The sequence below is a fragment of the Ornithorhynchus anatinus genome, chromosome 7 (assembly GCF_004115215.2).
Source record: "Ornithorhynchus anatinus isolate Pmale09 chromosome 7, mOrnAna1.pri.v4, whole genome shotgun sequence".
In the NCBI taxonomy this organism is placed as follows: Eukaryota; Metazoa; Chordata; class Mammalia; order Monotremata; family Ornithorhynchidae; genus Ornithorhynchus; species Ornithorhynchus anatinus.
In genome coordinates, this window is record NC_041734.1 from 62,015,057 (window position 1) to 62,036,908 (window position 21,852).

The 21,852-nt window shown below is 54.0% G+C and overlaps 1 protein-coding gene across 2 annotated transcripts in view; it reads right to left on the reverse strand.

Moving 5' to 3' along the window:
• Positions 1 to 263: 263 nt before the first annotated feature.
• The window catches only part of SLC41A1 (solute carrier family 41 member 1), a 32,144-nt gene continuing 10,555 nt past the window's right edge, over positions 264 to 21,852 (reverse strand). For both annotated transcript variants that reach the window (XM_029069174.2, XM_029069173.1), the window contains exons 3-11: positions 17,653 to 17,760; positions 15,065 to 15,136; positions 13,219 to 13,363; positions 12,990 to 13,136; positions 11,967 to 12,114; positions 11,447 to 11,526; positions 8,804 to 8,938; positions 6,499 to 6,647; positions 264 to 2,764 (exon numbers count right to left, since the gene is read on the reverse strand). In XM_029069174.2, coding sequence (XP_028925007.1) covers positions 2,579 to 2,764; positions 6,499 to 6,647; positions 8,804 to 8,938; positions 11,447 to 11,526; positions 11,967 to 12,114; positions 12,990 to 13,136; positions 13,219 to 13,363; positions 15,065 to 15,136; positions 17,653 to 17,760 — 1,170 coding nt within the window. In that variant the 3' untranslated portion in view covers positions 264 to 2,578. The remainder of the gene's footprint in view (positions 2,765 to 6,498; positions 6,648 to 8,803; positions 8,939 to 11,446; positions 11,527 to 11,966; positions 12,115 to 12,989; positions 13,137 to 13,218; positions 13,364 to 15,064; positions 15,137 to 17,652; positions 17,761 to 21,852) is intronic.

Here is a 21,852-nt window from a genome sequence, read left to right on the forward strand (position 1 = left end):
TTAGCCGGAGAAGCAGTGTGGCATAGCGGATAGAGCACCGGCCTGGGGGGGTCAGAAGGTCATGGGTTCTAATCCCGGCTCTGCCACTTGTCTGCCGTGTGACCTCGGGCAAGTCACTTCTCCGGGCCTCAGTTACCCCATCTGTAAAATGGGGATTGAGACTGTGAGCCCCATGTGGGACCGTGTCCAATTCAATTTGCTTGTATCCATCCCAGTGCTTAAAAAAAAACCATAATTATTATTAACCAGAACACAGCCCCAACCTAAATAAATGTCATCTTTATTTTACCAAATATAATTTATCAGTTAGGTTGACAATTGTCAATTCAGTTATAGCAACTATAAATAATTCTTTAAAGACAGTTCTTTTTTTAAAGAATACAAAGAGTAAACCCATCTTGCTCCTTGCAGCCTGACCTATATTTACATGCAGCTTGTCCAATCTGAGGAAAAAAACAAAAATAAAAAGTCGGTTCCACTGCATTTTCCTTTCAGTTCTATTCTTTTCTCCTCCTACCAGCTCACCTGGATAGTTCCTCCAAGCGGCTCAGGGGAAGTAACAGCCTCACAGGCACCAGGCCGGAGACCCTCAGCCCCACGCCCGGGGGTTCGGGTGGGGATGCCCTCTCCCCAGATCCCTTCATCTGCACGGGGCGGGGGCAGGACGGGGACAGGAAGCGGGGAGGAATCCCGGGAGGAGACTGGGATAGAGGTGTGGGGGGTCAGGGGAATTCTACTCTTGCTGGTGTCTCCGCTGCGGGGCTTGAGGTCGGGCTCCAGGTATGGCCCCTGCCCGGGCTGGAACTCAGTGCCAGTTCACTGGAGGAAGGCATTCTGAAGGGGGCTGGAGAAGTAGGAGAAGAGAAGTCTGAAGCGGGCTGGGATTGCACCGGGCCTCGGTGGAGAGTCTCATCTCCTTGGGCCGGGGGTGGGAGTGGTCCCCCGCCTTCCCAACTGTGCCTGGGGGAGGGGGGCTGGGCCAACTCCACCATGGAGCTCTCATTTAGTTCTGGCCGGTGGGTCCACGTGGGGACCTTGTGCACCTTCTCCTGTTTCCTAGGGCTCCCAGCCTGGCGTAGAGCCGGGCCCAGCTTAAGAGGCTGAGGGCCGAAAGCTGCGGCTGGAGGGGGCGGAGTGACCCTGGCTAGCAAAAGGGGAGCAGGCCAGGATCCCCGCGGGACGGAGCCGGTCGGGGGACCAGAGGGGAAACTTGGCACTGTGACGCCGATGATTCTAGAAAGCGAATCGACAATGAGGAAGTGCCAAAGGTCAAGGTTAAAAGGGAGCTTGCTTGGGGGATGAAAATGCCAACCCCATGATGACACCACATTCCCAAATGACTCCGGCAAGGGAGAGCGAGGAGCCCCATCCTCACAGGAGGGGGAGGCGGGCTGCACGTCAGCGCCCGGGCCAGGCCCGAGGAGGAGGAGTATAACCCTACCCTCCTCCCTCCGCGACCTCCACCCACCAATAGGAAGACAGGATCTGTTTTGAGGAACAACTCGGAGCCCAGATGGCCTTACTTCATCTTTCCCATGGGTCTTGGGCGGTGGTTCTCCCTGCTACCCTCCAGCGAGGCCTCTCTCGTCCTCAGAGACCAGTCACTGGCCTCAGCCCAGCCTAACCCACACAGCTCCTTGGGCGGCCCAAGCCTCCTGGGATGATGTCGTGGGAGGGCAGGGAGAGAAGCGAAGGCTCCCACTGGAGCAAGGTCCACTTCACATCTGAGGGGCCTCCCCCACTGAGCCTGTCTTCTGGGCCCTCAGGCTTGTCGGTCCTGGTACGTGGCCACGACGGGACCCAAGAGCCACCAGTTGGCCGGGGAGGTGAGGGAGGAAGAGGAGGAGGGGGCAGGGGAAAGGGAGAAAGGAAGAGAAACATGTTTTCACTCGCTGTCAGAAGTTCCCAGGAGCTCGTGGCGGGGAAGAGGAGGGACTGGGGAAAGTCGATGGACTTGAAAGATGTGATTCCAGACGGACAGTAGAGCACGGTCAACCCAAGGGAAGGGTTGGGGAGAGGGAAGGGGAAAGAGAGGAGATGGGAAGAAGGAAGGAGGTAGTAGGTTAGTCCTCCCACTCTTCCCCGCCACCTTTCTCCACCTCCCCATCCCACCAGGCTCCACCCCTCAGTGAGGGTGGCCACTGACCTTAAGGACAAGCATATAGAGGGGGGTGGGGTGCTCCAGGGACCGCCCCCCTACAAAACCAGATTCTACAGAGGGGTTCCGTTAGCATCAACGCTCACCGGGAGTGGAGCCATGAGACGCGGATTCTGCCCCTCAAATACCTGGGTCCTTCAGGCGTGGATATGATCCTGACCCACCCCGGGTGGAGCCCCCAGCCGGGAAATTGCACTTGGTGATTGTCTTAGTCTTGACGTGGGCTTTAGTTTCCCTTCTATCCTTCTTCCAACCACATCTGTAGGGAGGCGGCTTGCCATATAAAAATCCCCATTGAAAATAATGAGGATTCGGTATCGGGGTGAAGTTGAGGGAGGGAGAGGAAGAGTGGGAGGGCTGGAGCGGGACGAGACAAGAGGGAAGAGACCAGACACCAGGAGAGGCGAGGAGCAGGCTAAGCTAGTCCCCGACGTCGGTGTCCCGGTCTCCGATGAGCCAGAGGATGTGGAAGCTGAGGGCCAGGAGGCCCGTGCCCAGCAGGTCGCCCAGCGCGGTCAAGTATGGGATAGAGAAATTGTCGGGGTCCAGGCCCCGGCCCCACATCCAATGCACCATCCAGTCTGCGATGTACAGGAGGATCACCACCTGGGGAGGGAGGGAGAGAAGGCGGCAGAGGGGTCAAGCTTGGAGCTCTAGGGGAAGCAGGAACCAGTCAGTCCATTTATTGAGCACCTGCTGCGCGCGGAGCACTGTACTAAGTGCTTGGGAGAGTACAATATAACAACAGACGGACACATTCCCTGCTCTCAATGAGCTGCCAGGCCCTCTAGACTGTGCCAGCCCGTGCCAGCTGGAGAGGGAACAAGGAGCTTGGCCAGAGGCGCTGAGAGATGTCCAGACCCTTTTGCCCAGTGGGGCCTGCCCTGGTTCATGAACAGGAGCAGCAGTGATATTTATGTGCAGAGCACTGTACTAAGCACTAAGCAAAGGATGGCTTCTCCACCACCATCCCGGCCCCATACTAGTCTCCTTTTCTCATTCCCCTAGTCTCAAATACCCTCACTGAACGGGACTAGAAATAAACAGTATTTACCAAATGCCTACTGTGGGACGGACCCTGTATCGAGCCCTGGGAAAGACCAGAAAGATAAGATGACATACTGTGAGCCCCAGGTGGGACAGGGACTGTGTCCAACATGATTAATTTGTATCTTTTCCAGTGCTTAGAACAGTGCTTGGCACATGGTAAGCGCTTAACAAGTACTATCATTATTATTACTATTACACTTGTGAGAATGAGACACAGTCCCTGACTTCCAAATCTAAGATTCAGGGGAGAAGGGCGATGGCTAATATAGGGGAAGACGTGTAGATCTGGGGTGCTAAGGGCTCAGTGCTGCTTGCTATCCTGGAAGAAAGGGAAGCCAAGCCTGAAGGCAGGATGGTGGGATTGGGTGCTGACTGCAGCTTCTCCTCTCCCCCTCTTTGAGGGGGACAAATTCCCCTCGATGCTTGTCCCAGCTGTGGGAATCTCCCTAGCCATCCCACAGTGGATCTTCCCCTCCCTGTTTCTGAATTCCCTGTCCTGCTCCAAGCCCAGGCCACCTTTATTAAGACTGCTTAATGGGCAGAATTAGACTCTGATAGCCCCAGGTCTGGGGAGTGAATGGTTTGAGCCGGGATCATGGTTGCTAGAGTAACTCCTGTACCCTCCTCAGGAGCTTCTGGCCAGTCAACACTCAGTGGCAGAGGGGGTGGAGAGAGAAATATCCTGAGGTGAGGTCGAGAGGGACTCCGTGTTCTTCTGAAGAGCTCGGCCCCACAACAGGGAGGTTACCCTAGCCTTATTCTGCCTGGCTCTCCAATGACCACTCATTCACCACCTCCCATTAGATGGCAGGGCATTGGGCTTAGAATAATTTAGCCTTTATTTTAAAAAAGTATATTTGCTAAGCGCTTACTATGTGCTCAGGTACTGTCCTAAGCACTGGGGTAGATACAAGCTAATCAGGTTGGACACAATCCCCGTCCCACAGAAGGCTCACATATTCAATCCCCATTTTACAGCCGAGGAAACTGAGGCTCAGAGAAGACTGTAAGCCCGTCAAAGGGCAGGGACTGTCTCTATCTGTTGCCCATTTGTACATTCCAAGCACTTAGTACAGTGCTCTGCACATAGTAAGCGCTCAATAAATACTATCGAATAAATACTATTGAATGAAAAGTGACTTGCCCGAGGTTACACAGCTGGCAAGTGGCAGAGGTGGGATCAGAACCCAGTCCCCCTGACTCCCGGGCCCATGTTCTATCCGCTAGACCAAACTGCTTCACGTTGCTGCTCAACTTACAAGTCATTTGCCAGCCAGACTATCAATTATTGGTACAGTGTTCTGGGCCACAGCCTGGTACAAGCTGTCACCCCCCTGGGGCAAGTGGCAATGGGAGAGAATGTCAAAGTTTCTGTGTCTTTTCTCCCCGGCCAAGCTAGGCCCGGAACCCAGGCAGTTGGACTCCGGCTTTCTCAGCCCCCTCTCCGCAACTCCGACCCCACGGCTGTTTTTCCAACCTGCTGCCTTCCCTCTGGATGGAAGCCAGCTGCCCGTAATCTCACACCCTCTCCGGCAGCTCCCCTTCCAGGCCGGGGCACAGAGGAGACCCATATAAAGAAAGCGACTTGGGAGCCGGAGGAGACAGGAATTAAGGCAGCTGTTCCGATATTTCTCCTAGGGACATGCGGTCATCCGGAGTCTCAGTCAGGGGGATGCCCGGAGTTAATGAGGGGGCGTTCCAGAAGGGAAAGGGAGATCAACTGGAGCTTCCAGAGGGGTGTCCGGCCTGAAGAGGGTGAGCGTTACGGCTGCTCTTGAAAATGTTCCTCAGAAGGGCCTCTTCCACCCTCTCTGCTTCTCTCCGGAAGGCAACGATGGGAAAACTCCTCAGCAGTGAGGATGGCTGAAGGTTAATTCCCAACCAGTTCTCTGCTTCCCCAAAGGGGAAGCCCAGGAAGGCTTAATAAATTGAGTCAGGAACCCCGGGTTTTGGGCCAGGCTCTGCAAACTGAGGACGGGGTGGCCCTAGGTCCGTCACTAGCCCTCGGGGAGATTCACCTAGTTAAGAAGTCTCCCTCGTACGTCCGGCTTCGCCATGGGGTCCTGGATGGTGGGGCCTCAGCGGACCCGGCAACCTTCAGCCAGAGCCATGCTGGTAATAATGATGATGACGATAATGATAATTTTAGTGGTAATCATCAGGCACTGTACTAAAGCACTGATAGTGCGGATATCTGAAATTCATGCCCATCTTCAGCTTCCACAGGGGAGCAGTCTGGCTTGGGGGAAGGAGTGTTGGCCTGGGAGTCAGAGAATCTGGCTTCTAATCTCAGCTCCGCCACTTTCTCGCTGTGATGCTTGGGCAAGTCACCTAACTTCTCTGGGTCTCAGTTACTTCACCTGTAAAACAGAGATTCAATTCCTGTTCTCCCTCTTAGATTGGGAGCCTCAGTGGGACAGGGACTGTGTCCAACCTGATTAATTTGAATCTACCCCAGTGTTTACAACAGAGCTTCACACATAGTAAGCACTTAAATAGTACTACTACTACTACTAATAATAATTACGGTATTTAAGTGCTTACTATGTGCCGAGCACTGTTCTAAGCACTGGGGCAGATACAGGGTAATCAGGTTGTCCCACATGGGGCTCACAGTCTCAATCCCCATTTAACTGATGATGTAAATGAGGCACAGAGAAGTTAGGTGGCTTGCCGAAGGTTACACAGCAGACAAGTGCGGAGGCTATACCTGGCTCTGCTCCTGGAGTGCTAGGTGACTAGAGGCAAGTCCCAACCTCTCTGAAACCTCACAGTTTCTCACCTTCCGGATAATAATAGTAATAAGTAAGCACTATTTGCCTAGCACTGTGCTAAACACTGAGGTAGATACTATACAGTCAGATCACAAAATCCCTGACCCACATGGGGTTCAAGGTTTAAGATGGAGAGTGAACGGGAATTGAATCCTCATTTCACTGACAAAGAAACTGAGGCTCAGAGAAATTAAGTGACTTGCCCTAGGTTGCACTGTAGGTAAATGATGGAATCGGGTTTTGAATCCGGGTCCCCTGACTCTTAATCCTGTGCTCTTTTCCACTAGGCCATGCTGCTTTTAGACTGTAAGCACTTGAGGGCAGGGAACGCATCTTCCAACTCTGTTATACAGCACTCTCCAGCACTTAGTATAGTGTTCTGCACACAATAAGCTCTCAGTAAATAGCACTGATTGACTGACTGCTTCTCTACTTCAGGAGGAGCCAGTTTTCCCAAAACAGTGATGCCCCCTCCCCAAGTCCCACGCCCAATATCGGGTCCCCAGGGCGCCGTACCTGGAGTAGCGCAGCGGTCATGTAGAAGATGATGAAGATGAGGGTGAGGGTGGTGTGTCCACCCTGCATGCAGCTGATGGTGTAGAGGAACACCAGGTGCCCAGGTACGACTAGCAGGAACAGAACACGGGCGGAACGAGAGTTCACATCTGGGGGCAAGAGAGAACAAGGAGTGAGCAAGGGCGGGGATCAGGCACCTTCTTGTGAGGGAAAGAGGAGAGAAGTGAGGGAAAGACTTTGGAGGAAGCGATGGGTAGGGACTCCTAGCAGTAGAGGTGAAGAGGAGGCGCTGACTTTGGCCCCTACTAGCCAATGATGGGCACTGGCTCTCGCTCCCTCAATCATCAGTAATTACTTGGCGCTTATTATGAGAAGAGCACTGTACAAAGCACTTGGGAGAGAACACAATAACAGTTGGTAGACACGATCCCTGTCCACAAGGAGCTTCCAGTCTAGAGGGGGAGACCGAAAATTCGCCATTACAGATCGCTATGTTCCTAAGTGCTGGGAAGCAGGGGGTGAGGTGAATAAGTGATTAAGGGGTACAGATCCAAGTGCATAGGTGACACAGAAAGGAGGGGGGACAGGGCAAGTGAGGGTTTTGTCAGGGTGGAGGTATGATTTTAAGAGGGCTTTGAAGACGGGAAGAGTGGTGGTCTGTTGGATATGAAGGAGAAGGGATTTCTAGGTGAGAGGAAGGACATGGAAAAGGGGTCAGTTGCGAGACACTAGAGTGAGGTGCAATGACTGGATCGGTGCTAGAGGAACAAAGTGTGCAGGCTAGGTTGTAGAAGGAGATCAGAGAGGTGAAGAGAGGTAGGAGAGAAAGCTAATAGAGTGCCTTAAAGCTGAGAGTAAGGAGTTCCTGTTTAGTGTGGAGCTGGAAGGGTAACCAGTGAAAGTTTCTAGGAGTCGGGAGATGTGGACTTTTTTTTTTAAAATGATGTGGGCCGCAGAATGAAATATGGACTAGAAAGAGACTGGAAGCACAGAAGTCAGTGAGAAGGCTCATGCAGTTGTCAAGGTGGGATAAGACACGTGCTTGGATCAGCACGACAGCAGTTGGGATGGAGAGGAGGAGGTCGATTCAAGGGATGTTGGAAAGATAGAACTAACAGGGTCTGGTGACAGACTGAACATGCAGTTGAATGTGAAAGATGGGTTGAGGATATGTCAAAGTTACAGGCTTATGAAACAGGGAAGATGGTGGTGTTGTCTACAATGATGGGAAAGTGACGGGGAGGCCAGGATTTGCTTTGAACATGTTAAGTTTGAGATGATGTTGGGACATCCAAGTAGAGATGTTCTGAAGGCAGGAGGAAATCCAGGATTGCAGAAAAGGAGAGAGGTTGGGGCTGGAGAGGTAGATTTGGGAATCATTTGCAGAGATGGGAGTTGAAGTTGGGGAAGTGAATGAGTTTCCCAAGGGAGCGGGTGCAGATGAAGACAAGAGGGGGTTCCAAAACTGAGCCTTGAGGGACTCCCACAGAGAGTGGGAGGCAGAGAAGGAGCCCACAAAAGAGACTGAAAAGGAACAGCCAGAGAGATAGGAGAACCAGGAGAGCAGTGTCAGTGAAGCCAAGTTGAATATCGTTTCCAGAAGAAAGGAGTGGTCTAATCTACAGTATTGAAGGCAGCTAAGAGTTCGAGGTGGACTAGGATGGAGTGGAAACCACTGGATTTGTAAAGAAGGAGACCTTAAAGAGGTCTGTTTCTGTGGTGTGAAGAGGGAGGAGGCCAGATCGCAGGGAGTCAAAGAGAGCATTGGAGGAGAGGAGGTAGAGACAGTGGGTATAAACTTCCTTGAGGAGTTCGGAAACGAATGGAAGGAGAGAGATGAAGGTGATAACTGGAGAGTGCTGTGGGGTCAAGGGGGAGATTTTTAGGATGGGGCTACATACGTGGGCATGTTTGAAATCAGTGAACAAGGAGCCATTGGCAGTGTGAGCGGCTGAAGACGGTAGTCAAGAAGGGAAGAGAGGAGAGGGCCTGCGTTGTGCAAAGGGATGGGGTAAGAGGTGCAGGTGGAGGGGGGGAGAGCTTGTGGGGGCTCATACAAGCAGCTTCAAGGGGCCCCCTCTCCTTCAGTGGGGAGGGAGAGCGGGAACTTTCTCACAACCTAAACAGCTTCCTTTGCTTCTGTATGTAGCCCCCCAAAATCACTGGGCCGGATGCTTCACTGCTCAAGACAGGAGGCAGATCAACTCACTGCAGTGTGTTCCTGAGGCCAGGTGTAGTAGATGCCCCCCCCCCAAATACTGCCCCTCAGTCCTTGGGCCCCCGATGCCCAGGGAGCCGACCTTACCAGAGCTGAAGAAGGTGGTACAGGGGCTGGGGCAGCGGCGCGGCCCGGGCTCCGAGCTTTCTCCCGGCATCCCATTCATGTGCAGGTAGGTAGAGATGCGGCTGGTTTGCACTGCCACCAGATTGCCCCCGACGCCTGCAGAAACACGGGGTGGGGGGGGGAAAGAAGTTGTGGTCCCCAAGTTCTGACTCATTCCTCGGGCATAAACACCATTACTGTCTTCTGCCTCCTTCCGTCATCTTACATCCGGTACCCACCCGGCCCAGAGGCTGGGGAGCACACTGGAGGAAACGGGTCTCTCCCTCTTGGATTTAACAGAAGCTGAGAAGTAGCACGGCGTTGTGGATAGAGCACGGGCCTTGGAGTCAGAAGGGCCTGGGTTCTAAACCTGGTTCCGTCACTCGTCTGCTGTGTGACCTTGTCTCTGTGTCTCAGGTACCTCAACTGTAAAACGGGGATTAAGACTGTGAGCTCCATGTCAGATAGGGCCTGTGTCCAACCTGATTAGATTCTATCTTGGCACTTAGTACAGTGTCCGGCACATAGAAAGCACCTGACAAAATTGGTGAAGAGCTCACATTAAGCTCTTCTCTACCACAGGCTTCATTTTAGCTCCACCCTCTCCCACGTGAATCCACTTGAACCCCTAAATTGAGATAAACTGGGGCTTTAGAGGGTCCACTGTTATATCTGCACCTCTCCTGGTTTCCTGATCAAAAACTATCAAAAACTCAGACCAGCTGCTCCTGTGAGAAGGGGAAAGAGAAGGCCAAGTCCCTGCCCTTGAGGGAATCTAAGGAAGGAGGTAGAGTAAGTGTAGATTGACAAACAGTCCTACCCTAGATAATAGGGGTGTTCAAACTCAAATTTGCTGGGGGGTTAAATTTCTTCTTCCTCAAAACTTTCTAGAGCAAAGAGTCCTCATCTTTTCATCCCTCAGTGATTTTGGTTGCCTCTTTTTGACTTCTTCCCCAGGTCTATTGGGTCTGCTTTTAAATACGGTCCCAGAACTGCACACACCATTCTGGGATGGTGAGATGATCACTCTCTGGGCTGACTGGGCTGGACTCTGAGACCAGCTGGGCCTCTGTCAGGACCCGAGCGTTTCCAATCAGGGTCCCAAATACTCAAAATGGCATTTTTGTGGCCTTTTAACTTTCTACAGCCTCTCCCTTTCCTGCCCCTAACCCATCTCAACATAAAAAGTTGACACATGATTCCAGGTGGTTGGATATTACCACCCATGTGCTCTCTCTCTCTCTGCCCCGACCCCCACTTCACACTGTTGAGAATTGTGAGTTCCTGCAGTTCATACTTCTCCTCAATCAATGGTATTTATTGAGTGCTTACTGTGTGCCCACAGTGCACTAAACACTTGGGTGAGTACAACAGAGCAAAGTTGGTAGACATGATCGCCCTATCCCCCTTTCTCTTCCCAGAAGCCATGTAAACTACATGAGAAGGTACATGCTCACGAGATGCAGCGTGGCTTAGCGGAAACAGCCCAGGCCTGGGAGTCGGAAGTCACGGGTTCTTATCCCGGCTCCGCCACTTAACAGCTTTGTGACTTTGGGCAAGTCACTTAACTTCTCTGTGACTCAGTTATCTCATCTGTAAAATGGGGATAAAGACTGTGAGCCCCACGTGGGACAACCTGATTACCCTGTATCTACCCCAGTGCTTAGAACAGTGCTTGGCACAAAGTAAGCGCTTAACAAATACCATCATCATCACCTATCACCTTGTCCCTCCAGGCCTCTCGTCCACCTCACTCCTGGCGGGAACGTTGCTTCTAGGCCAAGTGCTCTGGATTAACATGCCACTGGAAAGCTCGGGGGGAATTTCAGTTGCATCTAGGACTAGGGGCAGGGATGGGAAAAGAGAAATAGTGGCTGCGCATTGGCAGTCTGGAGTCCAAGAATAGGTGGCAAACCCTCAGGCTGCCAGCTGGACACCCTGGGTAGAGTGGAATCATAAACACCTAACAAACCTAAAGACAACACAGGGAAATATACTGTTAAGATGGGCGCGGAAAGAGACGGAAGAGAAGCGGCATGTCCAAGTGGTTAGCGCATAGGCCTGAAGGACCTGAGTTCTAAGCCCGCCTCTGCCACTTGCCTGCTGCGTGATCTTGGACAAATCACTTAACTTTTCTGTGCCTCAGCTATAAAATGGGGATTAAGACTGTGAGCCCCATGTGAGACATGGTCCAACTTGATTAGCTTGTATCTACCTAAGCACTTAGAAAGTGCCTGGCACATAGTAAGTGCTTAACAAATACCATAAAAAGGGGGCAAGGAGTGGTGAGAAGTGTTAAAAGGCTTCCTGGAAGAGTTGGTTTTTAGTGGCACTTTGAGAAGACCTGTTCCACAAAGGTGGGGATGGAAAAGGAGAAGGTGAAGTTTCAGGTGTAGGGTCCGTGTTTTCTCTATCTTTGTACCTTTCCAAAGAGCTAGCACAAGGCCAGGCAGAACGTGGGGTCGTATCAGTGACCGGACAAAGAGGACTAGAACCCAAGTCCACTCCACATCTTGGACCACGGAGCCAGGCTCCTCCACCATGGTAGAGTGGGGTTGTGGGGGTGGTGAAAAAGAAAATCTATATTTTCCTCAAAGCCCTAGGCAACTGGTACGGGGTGCTCACCATTGATCACCGGTGTGAAGACAGCCATGCCGGCAAAGTTGGGGTCTGAGACCGTCTTATCCAGGATCAGACCACCCACGCTGTGGGGAAAACACACACGCACAAACCACACACTGGAGCCACCGATTCCTTGTCCTTTAGGGAAGGACAGAAATCAGGGCAAGTCACCAACCCCGTGCCACTGGGAATTCCAAGTGCTTCCTGCTATAATTCTGGAGTAGCTTGATTATACAAGATGAGGGGGAGATTGGGGCAAGGTCCACTAGCCTAGGCAGCAGTGGAGATTAGACTGTAGACTGTAAGCTCACTGTGGGCAGGGAATGTGGTCACGGCTTAGTACAGTGCTCTGCACATAGTAAGCGCTCGGTAAATACCACTGAAGATGACTGATGATGATTATTTTCTCCACCTGGGACCCACCTACCCAAGCTGGGTGCCCCACAGGGCATGGGGCCATTTCCAGGCCAACTGTCAGGGGAAAGGGAAGGGAGTACGACATCCCTGGAGGCAGGGGCCTTACCTGCTGATGGCCATGGCAATGATGACTGGCTCCCAGCCCGAGTACAACACCTCCCGCGTGGCCGGGCTGCGTTTGGCGAGGACAATCCAAACGGGCAACAGAGCCACGAAGAAAGCACACACCAAAGGGTTGACGTAGGGCCGGCCTTCTAGGGTGGGCAGAACAGGGGCAATCAGTTTCCTTGGGACAGAGCCTCCCAGCACACAGCCTCCCCAGCCCCAGAAACCCAAGGATGGCAGATCAGTAGCAGCCCCTCCATCTTTCCTGAAAAACCGCCCCTGCTCCATATCATCTCCCAGGAATGGACGTGGGAGGGACAAATAATACAACTACTAACAACAATTATAATAATCACTTTTATGGTACGTGTTAAGCGCATACTATGTGCCAAGGACCGTACTACGCGCTGGAGTCGATACAAGGAAATCAAGTTGGACACAGTCCATGTCCCACATGGGGCTCACGGTCTTAAGTCCCATTTTGCAGACGAGGGAACTGAGGCACAGAGAAATGTAGTGACTTGCCCAAGGTCACTAGGCCATGTGCGTTTCTAATAATGGTGATAATGATGGTATTTATTAAGCACTTACTATGTGCGAAGCACTGTACCAAGCGCTGGGGCAGGTACATGATAATCAGGTCCCACATGGGGCTCGCAGTCCAAGTAGGAGGGAAAACAAGTGAAGCGTCTTTTTCAAAGTCACTCAGCACACAGGTGGCAGAGCCAGGATTAGAATCCAGGTCTTCTGATTCTCCACTAGACCACAGTGCTTCTCATTCCTTAGGGAGCTGGATTATACTTAAGCTTCAATCTATACTGAGGTTTAATATGTCCCACCTAGATCCCAGCGCCATTTCTATGCCCCACCTCGTGGAGGAAGGGTGGGCTGGTAAAACGCTGGATTTAACCACAAGGCAATATTAAAGCTTCCCCCGAGCTCCCTCTGGTTAAGACACTGCCCACGTCTTGGGCAGCAAAGATGCTCCCTCATCCAATACCGTTAACCTTTCCCCCTGTCTTACTCAGTTCCAGATAGAGGCCCCAGCTGATGCCCGAGAGGAGAGCCAGGGTAATGAGGTCCCCCAGGCTGGCAGCGATGGGGGTGGCGACATTGTCCGGGTTGATGCCAATTTTCCGGGAGCCGATGATGACTCCGATCATGATCATGCCTGAGAGAGAGAGCGGGGATCAGGGAAGGGATGGGCCAGGGCTCTCAGCCCTCCCCACCACCAAGGCCTCCGGGCCCCTCACCCAGGATCAGGGAGGCGATGAAGGCAGTGGCCACGCTGCTGGCACAGAGCAGGACGGCGTGGCCGACGCTGAAGTGGCCGTCCGGGATCCAGCCGAAGATGACGGCCGCGATGGATGCCAGGAATCCCACCACCGTGGCCTGCACCTGGCAGCAAATACCAAGGATCGGGAGGGTTAGCTCGCCCCGGCAGAAAGCTAGAAGCAGCATGACGTAGTGGATAGAGCACGGGCCTGGGAGTCAGAAGGTCGTGAGTTCTAATCCCAGCTCCACCCCTTGTCTGCTGTGTGACCCTGGGCAAGTCACTTCTCTTCCTCTGGGCCTCAGTTCCCTCATCTGTAAAATGGGGATTGAGACTGTGAGCTCCATGTGGGACAGGGACCGTGTCCAAGCCGATTTGCTTGTATCCAACCCAGCGCTTGGTTCGATGCCCGGCACACACACAGTAAGCGCTTAATAAACACCACAATTATTATTATTATTATTATAATTATTGTTATTATAGGTTTGGAGCTGGGAGGTGAGGATGGACCTGGCGTTCTGCCCACTGAATCGTTCCTCAATTAAAAATGATGGCATCGGTTAAGCGCTTACTATGTGTCAAGCATCGTTCTAAGCGCTGGGATAGATACAAGCTAATCAGGTCGGACACAGTCCTTGTCCCAAATGAGGCTCATAGTCTTAATCCCCATTTTACGGATGAGGTAACTAAGGCACAGGGAAGTGACTTGCCCAAGGTCACAAAGAAGGCAAGCGACAGTGCCAAGTCGGGATTAGAACTCAGATCTCTCTGACTCCGGGCCTGTGTTCTATCCAATGGACCATGCTCAGTTCACTCCCTCTCTCCTTCCCCATGATTACGGAACTACGAAAAAACAAACAAAAACACCCCCACAAAACCAAAAACACTCCACTCCCTCAGGAAACGTGCCCAGATTAACTCCAGTCACTTCAATCACCTGAACTAAAAATTACATGTCCTCCAAGAGGTCGTCCCTAAATAAGCCTTGCCTTCTGTGTCACTTATGCACTCGGGTCTGTTTCCCCTTAAGCACTCTCTCAAGCGCTCTAGTCTGTAAGCTTTTTTATGGTGTTCCTTAAGTACTTACTATGTACCAGGCACTGTACTAAGACCTGGGGGAGATGATAATCAGGCTGGACGGCCCTTGGCCCACATGGGGAGCAGAGTCTAAGTAGGAGAGAATAGGATTTAATCCCTGGCTGACCTGGTTAACTTGTATCTACCTCAGTGCTCAGAACAGTGTTTGATACATAGTAAAGACTTAAATATTATAATAATAATCCCCATTTTACAGATGAGGTAACTGAAGCACAGAGAAGTTGTGACTTGCCCAAGGACACAGGGCAGATAAGTGGGGGCGCCTGGATTAGAACCCAGGTCCTTCGTCCCTTGTTGCAACTTTTGCGTCCTCAAGTTTGGGGCCCTGACTTGCCTCCTTTATTAGGCTAGCAGCTCCACAAGGGCAGGGACTGGACATTCTCCACAAAGTTTAGCACAGGGTGCTCAATTCATACACAGGATGCTCATCCACATCTTTGCCTGACTGTACGCTTAGTAGAGGTGAGGGTCTGGGGAGAGGGACGGCGGTCAAGGCAGGGTTGAGTCATCACCACCGGCGTGCCACCGAACTCAACAGGTGATCGAAGAGACGGTCTCTTTCTCACGTCTCTCCCCCCTCCGACACACAACCGCCCCCATTCCTGGGGTCCTTCCCGGAGGAGCTTGGCTAGACACGGTAGCCCCTGAAGGTCTGAGCACGACAAGTTCCAGGTTCTTTTCCTGGCCTCACTCCCTTCGCGGCTATACTCTCTTGGGACGCCACTCACCTGAATGAGCGCCATGTTCCCCGTTATCATCCGCCACAGCTCCTTGGGGGTGTCCATTTGCCCGATGTTTGCCTAGGATGAAAATTAAGGTCACTGGAGTTGGACTTGAGCCCCACCCCCACTCTGCCCTATTCCCAGGGCAAGCTGTCACTTGGCTGCATGCTGGAGTTAAGAACAAGCTGGCAGCCGTGCATAGGTTTGTTTTCTTTTTTACTTGTTAAGCACTTGCCATGTGCTAGGCACGATACTGGGCACTAGGGTCAGATACAAGCAAATCAGGTTGAACACAATCTATGCCCCAAATTACAGATGAGGTAACTGAGGAACGGAGAAGTGGCTTGCCCAAGATCACACAACAGACATGTGGTGGAGTGGGATTAGAACCCAAGTCCTCAGACTCCAGGCCTGTGCCCTACAGATCAGAGATGGTGAGGCGAGGCCTCAAGAGACCTCAGGGTGGGGAAGGCACAGTGTGAGGGATGAAGAAGGAATTCCAGGTTTTGGCTTTGGAGGGTTTTTGCCGGTCTCTCCTTTCCTGACCTCTTCCTTGGGCAGAAGTTCATAGAGACTTAGCCGGTGCCCAGTCCGAAGTTGCCGGGGGTCAGGTCTAGTGCCAATCCCCCTGAACGCCCATCGGCATCCACAGAGGTGAAGGTAGGATCAGATCAAGGTTAGGAGGAGGGCTATCCCAGTCTCACCATGCGGGCCTGGGGAAAGGAGGGGGATGGGGATTGGTGCCCACCCAGAAATTGAGATTGAGCTTCGGCAAGGCGAAAGAAATCTTTCTGCCCCTCTGCAGAAGCCCCAGTGTTGGAAAGTAGGCTACCTGGGAGCTTTCCCAATGTCTCTCCCATCCCCCAGGGAATGCCACTGTTCCTGGGCAGTGCCTCTCACCTCAAAATGTTTTCGCCCGGAGCCAGACCCGGGTTTAAAAAGGAAAGACTAGCCTGGCCCCTGGTTCTTCCCTTAAGGGTACCAGGAGGTGGGATATAATGGCATTTTTTTAATGGTATTTGTTAAGCACTTATTAGGTGCCAGGTACTAGACCAAGCAATAGGGTAGATTCAAAATAATTGGGTAGGACACAGTCCATGTCCCATATGAGGCTCACAGTCTTAATCTCCATTTTACAGATGAAGTAACCAAAGCCCAGAGAAGTGAAGTGACTTGCCCACAGTCACATAGCAGACAAGCAGCATGGCCGATATTCAAACCCAGGTCCTCTGACTCACAGGCCCATGCTCTATCCACTAGGCCTCGTTGCTTCTCATACTTCCAGCCTGCCCGTTCATTCCCTCTACCCAAAGGAGTTAAAATCCAGACCTCCAGTGGCTCCAGCACCTTTCCCCGGAGGGAACCACTCCGCTCCATGGCCGTGGATAGAGCTTAGGCCTGGGAGTCAGAAGGTCGTGGGTTCTAACCCCGGCTCCACTGCTAATCTGCTGTGTGACCCTGGGCAAGTCAATCTGCTGTGTCTCAAGTTACCTCATCTGTAAAATGGGGATTGAGCCATGTGGGACAGGGACTGTATCCAACTTAATTACCTTGTGTCGACCCCAGTGCGTAGAACAGTGCTTGGCACATAGTAAGCGCTTAGATGCCATAATTATTATTAGACTGGAGCGGAAACCTAAGGTTGCTGCTTTTCAACAACAAGGTGCCCCCATCTTCTGTTCCTGCATAAGACTGACAGGGTTTGTCCCAGCATCTTGGGGCTCTGCTACCGAGGGTCCTGGAGGCTCCATGGGAATGTTATGGGAGGCTTCAGTTCTTCCTTCCTGTTCCCCCCAAAATGGTTCTCCCAGGAGGGGGTGGCCACATACATCCAGTGGATGGGGGTGGTCACTGGTTTGGCTCCACCCCTACTGCACCGCGGGGCCCCGAGATCAGAAGAGGCCCCCAGCTGCCCCAGGGCAGGAGTACAAGCTACGGGAGGATTGGCTGTGACCCCGTAAAGCTGCACAAACAGTCACGGATCAGCCCGGGGGATGGAAGTCGTAAGGGGGGGCCTGGGCAAGGATGGACCGAGGCGGTGTTGTCAGTGGCCGAGGAGACGCTCAGAGTTCTGAGCTGGGGATTTCATCTTTCCCCACCTTGGCCCTGACTCGGACGGCCCCTTTCTCGGGGGTGCTCGGGCAGGGTACTCCCAGCGGGCAAGGCAGGGAGGCTTCCGAGGGCCGGATGGGGTTAGTTTCCGGCTAGGTGCTCTCCCTGCTCTCACCTCTGCGTCCCTGGGTCGGACAGAAAGAGGCCCCCAGAGCTGGACACTCCTGGGGAAACCCTAGTGGGTGGGCTCAGCCAGAAACAAAGTGCCCGTTCAGGAGTGGGATCAGCCCCATCCAGAAAGCCCTCCGACTCCGATGCCCACCCACCCACTCGTCCCTCATCCGCTCCCAGCTGTGTGGAGCTGCAGCTCCAAGGAACGAGGCGGCTGCCCTCTCCCCGGGCCAAGCGGCCAGCTGGCTGCCAGGCTCCGGGACTCGGCACAGGCTAGCCCCGGCGGGGTTCATCCGTGGCAAAGTCAAGTTCTGGAGTCCCTCCGGGGGCCCAGCTTCCGTCCCCCTCGCCCCCGTCCCCGGGATACTCACAGCTGTCGAGAGCCGCGATGCCAGGGTCATCTCTAAGTTTCCCTTCAGGCCCAGCAGCGCGGGCACGAGGATGAAGACCTCGGTCACGTCCTTGAAAACGTCCCAGTGCTGCAAGACAGTCAGAAGATCCGGGTGAGACCGGCTGCCGGGTGAGGGGAGGGGCTGCTCTGCCTGAAAAGTCCCTTCCCTTTTCCCAGCTCTGGGTTCCAACTGAGCGGGGCCAGATGAAGTGGGAGGGAGAGGGTGGTAGCTTGGCAGGACCCTGGTCTCTCGGGCTAGAGTCCAGCTCGGTCAACCTTCTGCACCCCCACATTCGCAATACAAAGGGAGGAATCGGAGCCAGTCTCGAGGGCTGGGGGTCAGGGAGCAGAGGAGAGAAGCAGAGGGTCATCGGCCCCGAAATCCAGAGCGCCGAAGCAGGCCCCAGATAGGAGCATTTGGAGAGGGGTGGACCGGATCCAGCCAGCACCACCCGGGGCCGAGGAGGACGGAGTGCTCTTTGGCAGAGGACAATTCAGCACGCTGGGGTTTGTGCAGGCTGAAGGACGCCACCCCCTGCTCAGCCTCTCGTCTCAGTTTCCTCGCCGACTCCGGCTGCACGTGTTATTGTTTCAGCTGCCTTGCAACAGGCTGTTGCCGAGCAGATAGATTAGTGACTTTGTTTGGTTTTTCTCGGAGAGCTTTCAGTCCTTGGTTCCAGAAGCAACCCCTCTGGGCAGACTGGTCTCAGCCTCCACCTTCCCCAGGCTTTCCTTCCTCCCCGGCAACAACCTCCCTGGCTTGGCCGCTCAGCCTGGGTTAGGGGCTCTGGGACCACCTCATCTCTAAAGGGCCTTCGCCCCACAGCGCTGTCCACACCCACCCGTCACCAGGCCTGGGGGTGGCGGGGGTGCCAGCAAGCTGCTGTCAAAAATGCAGATCCCCTCCTCGCCTTGAGGTCCTTTAGGGTCCTTTTAGGCGGGTTAAAAAAATCACACAGATGGGGCAGGGAAGCGAGTGGGAGTTTTAGTGGGATGAGGAACAGGGCTTAAAGCCAGGTTCCCTTTTGACCCATCCTACTTGGACTGCCAGCTCTGCTTTCCAGAAGCCTCCAGCACCAGACTCTTTCTCTCTCTCTCTCTCACACACACACACACCTCCCGCACACCCTCTCTCTCAAGCTGCAATCTCTTTCCAGAGATTATGAGCTGGGCAACGAAAGGGTTGATAGGCAGCCATCCCCAGGAGGGTGGTTCTAGCCAGAGAGGTAGGGGGACAGGGGCTGTTGTTCTTGGCCAGGGGCAAGCACAGATCTTCTCCCTGATCTTGGGTCTCAGATTGTTGTAATCAGAGGCCTCCTGTCTCTTTACTCACCGCTCTACCCACCGCTCTCCCTTTTCCCACCCAACAGCTCTCAGGAGGAACTAGCCACCCACCTGAGACGGAACCGCCTCCGCTCCTCGGCCTGCCCTGCTCTGAACGGGGCCATTCGGCTCCTCCCGCGAGGAGGCTGAGATTGTACTCTATTGCCTAAGGAAGACTGCAGGGTTTTCCTTAGGGACCGGATGGCCAAGCTAGACTCAGAAGTCAAATCTTAGCCCAGTTCACTGGGGAGAGGAGAGCAGTCTTGTTCCACAACAGGGAGAGAGATGGGGCTTGGACCTAATCCCTTCAAGGACGTGCCCCCTCCTTTTGGAACTCAGAAGCCAGCTCTTCAGACACCCCATCTCTGATCCAGACTAAGGAGCCCCAGGCCATTCCCCCTCACAAGGCTTCCCCCTAAACCCCGCGGACCCCGGGCCAGTTGCTGAGAAGCAGCTGTCTGCCACCAAGTTGCTCAGATGCCGGGCGACGTGGGAGAGGAAATGGTGGAGGGCCAGAGCAGCGGCTTCTCTTTTTGTCCCATTTTAGGGGGAGGGGTCACTGGCTCACCCGGAGACTTGGGGGAGGCTTAAGGGCCGGCACCTTGCCCTGAAGACAAACTCTCTTCGGTGCCGGTGAACTGGGAGCACGAAGCCTCACATGCTCCACTGCCCCCACCCCAATGTCAAGCCTAAAAGTGATCCCCACTCAGCTGGGAGTCCCCCAAGAATGGGAGGGTGATGGGCGGGGGGGGCATGCATCTCCCCCCCAGCCTGGGAAATCTAATTAGGGGCCACTAGAGAGCTCCGAGGGGCTTCCCCGGAGGAGCCCATGATCAGCCGGATAAAATGGGAGCACATCACGTGCCACAACCTCTTCTCCGCTTACCACAGGGAGGCTTCAGCTTTCCCACACCTCCAGGAGGGAAGCAGGGAGGGGACAGAGTCAGACAAGGATCGGGGTGTGCTTGTATTTCCCGCCAATGCTTAGTACAGTGCCTGGCACATAGCAATCCCTTAAATACCACAATTTACAATCCGAGGGAAAGGGTGCTGAGACAAACGCTTGCTGCCACAGAGGTCAAAGGGTCGGGCACAGAGAGGTGGCTTTCTGTGCCCGCGGTGACGTCTCCTGCCCCGGCATTTCCTCCCTGCAGCCTCGGGACCAGCTCTTCCCTTGATCCCTCCTACCCCTCCAAAACAAAGAAAAGGCCCCTCCCCCCTACACCGACCCCTAACTTGAGCCCAGCTACAAGTACAGGAAAGGGAGCCCAGTGTCTGACTTTTTCCATCGGCAACGGGGCCCTGGCAGCTCTTATCTTGGCCCAGCTGCTGACACGCAGCAACAGGCAAAGAGGGCGGTAGATAGGAGAAAGCAACAGATAACCTTGGCGAAAGGACTGGAGAAGGGAAAGAAGAGTCAGACTGCACACTCTACTAAGCGCTGGGACGAGACACAGGTCAGACACAGTCCCTGTCCCATGTGGGGCTCAGAGTCTCAATCTCTGTTTTACAGATGAGGGAACTGAGGCACAGAGAAGTGAAGTGACTTGCCCAAGGCCACCCAGCAGGCAAGTGGCAGAGCCGGGATTAGGCCATTAGGCCACGCTGCTTTCCATCCGACGGCAGCTCTCCTTCGCGTCCGCTCTCTGTGCTCTCCGCTCCAGTGTTGTAAGGTCGCCCGGAACAGGAGATAGGCCACCCGAGGCTTCCTCGCCCCACAGGCCGACTTTCCAGCCGCCCTGCCCCCACCCGATCTCGTTCACTGACCGGCTGCTCCTGTCTGGTTACAGCGGGGAACAGGAAGGACCAGAGGGGTAGAGTTGACGAGGGGGACTAGACACGGTCCACTGCTCCCGGGAGAAGTGGGCCGTAGCATCAGGGAAGGCAGAGGGGATGACAGGGAGGATGAGGGGGCCCGGCTTCGGAATGGGCACCCTGTTCCCCAGCCACACCTCAGGCCTCTGAGCCCCCGATCCGCCCAGTCGGGGACAGGAGGTAGGACCAGATCATCCCTCCAGGGCCTTGCAACTGTAGAATTTTCAGTGTGTGCACGGGGGAAAAAATGGCCCTTTGTGAACCCCCAGATTCCAGGCCTAGATACCTTTCTGCACAATCCCCCAGGGCTTACCACCTCACTCCTTCCAAGGTCAAACTCTCTGGATGACCAAACCTCTGTTTCCTCTGCCTTCCCTCCCCTCAACCCTCCTCTCCTGTGAAGCGCCCATTAAAAGAGGTCTCAGAAGCCTGAAAAGCAGAGGGCTAAGAAGGGGCGACCAGCTAGGCACCATCTCCAGGATCTGAGTCAAAGCAGATTTCTGGGTTCTCCTATCCCCCAGGGTGAGCAACTCCGCCGAGTGAGTCGATCAGCGCCGGGGAGGGAAGCCGGGGTTTGAGGGCGCCAAGGCCACCCCCTGAGGACGAAATGAGACTCCCGAGTCCTCTGATCAACTCCCACGGCCATCAGAGCCCTAGGCCGGCTGAGGTGGGGAAGGGTGGGAGAGAAGGGCAGAGCACGTGTCTCTCAGAGTAAACACATGATGAAGTGGCACCGGAGAACAGCTGCGTTGTTTCTCTTGAAGGATGCAAGCCAAGGTGCTGGAGCTGGCCGGCAGGCCTCCGGGACACCCGGCTTCCCGCTGGGAGCCGGGAAGAGTTGCTTAGAAACGACAGCACCATGGGGGGTCGCCCCCCCAGATCTGGGACTGCCCATCCCCACCTCTCCCACTCCACCAGGAGAAGCAGAACAGAGTCCTACCATCCCCCCCAAACCCCTCATCCCCTTAGACCCTTCAAAGAGCTCAGGATCCTCTCGACAGGTCAACTGCTTAGGGCCAGCCCAGCCTAAGAGCCCTTCCAC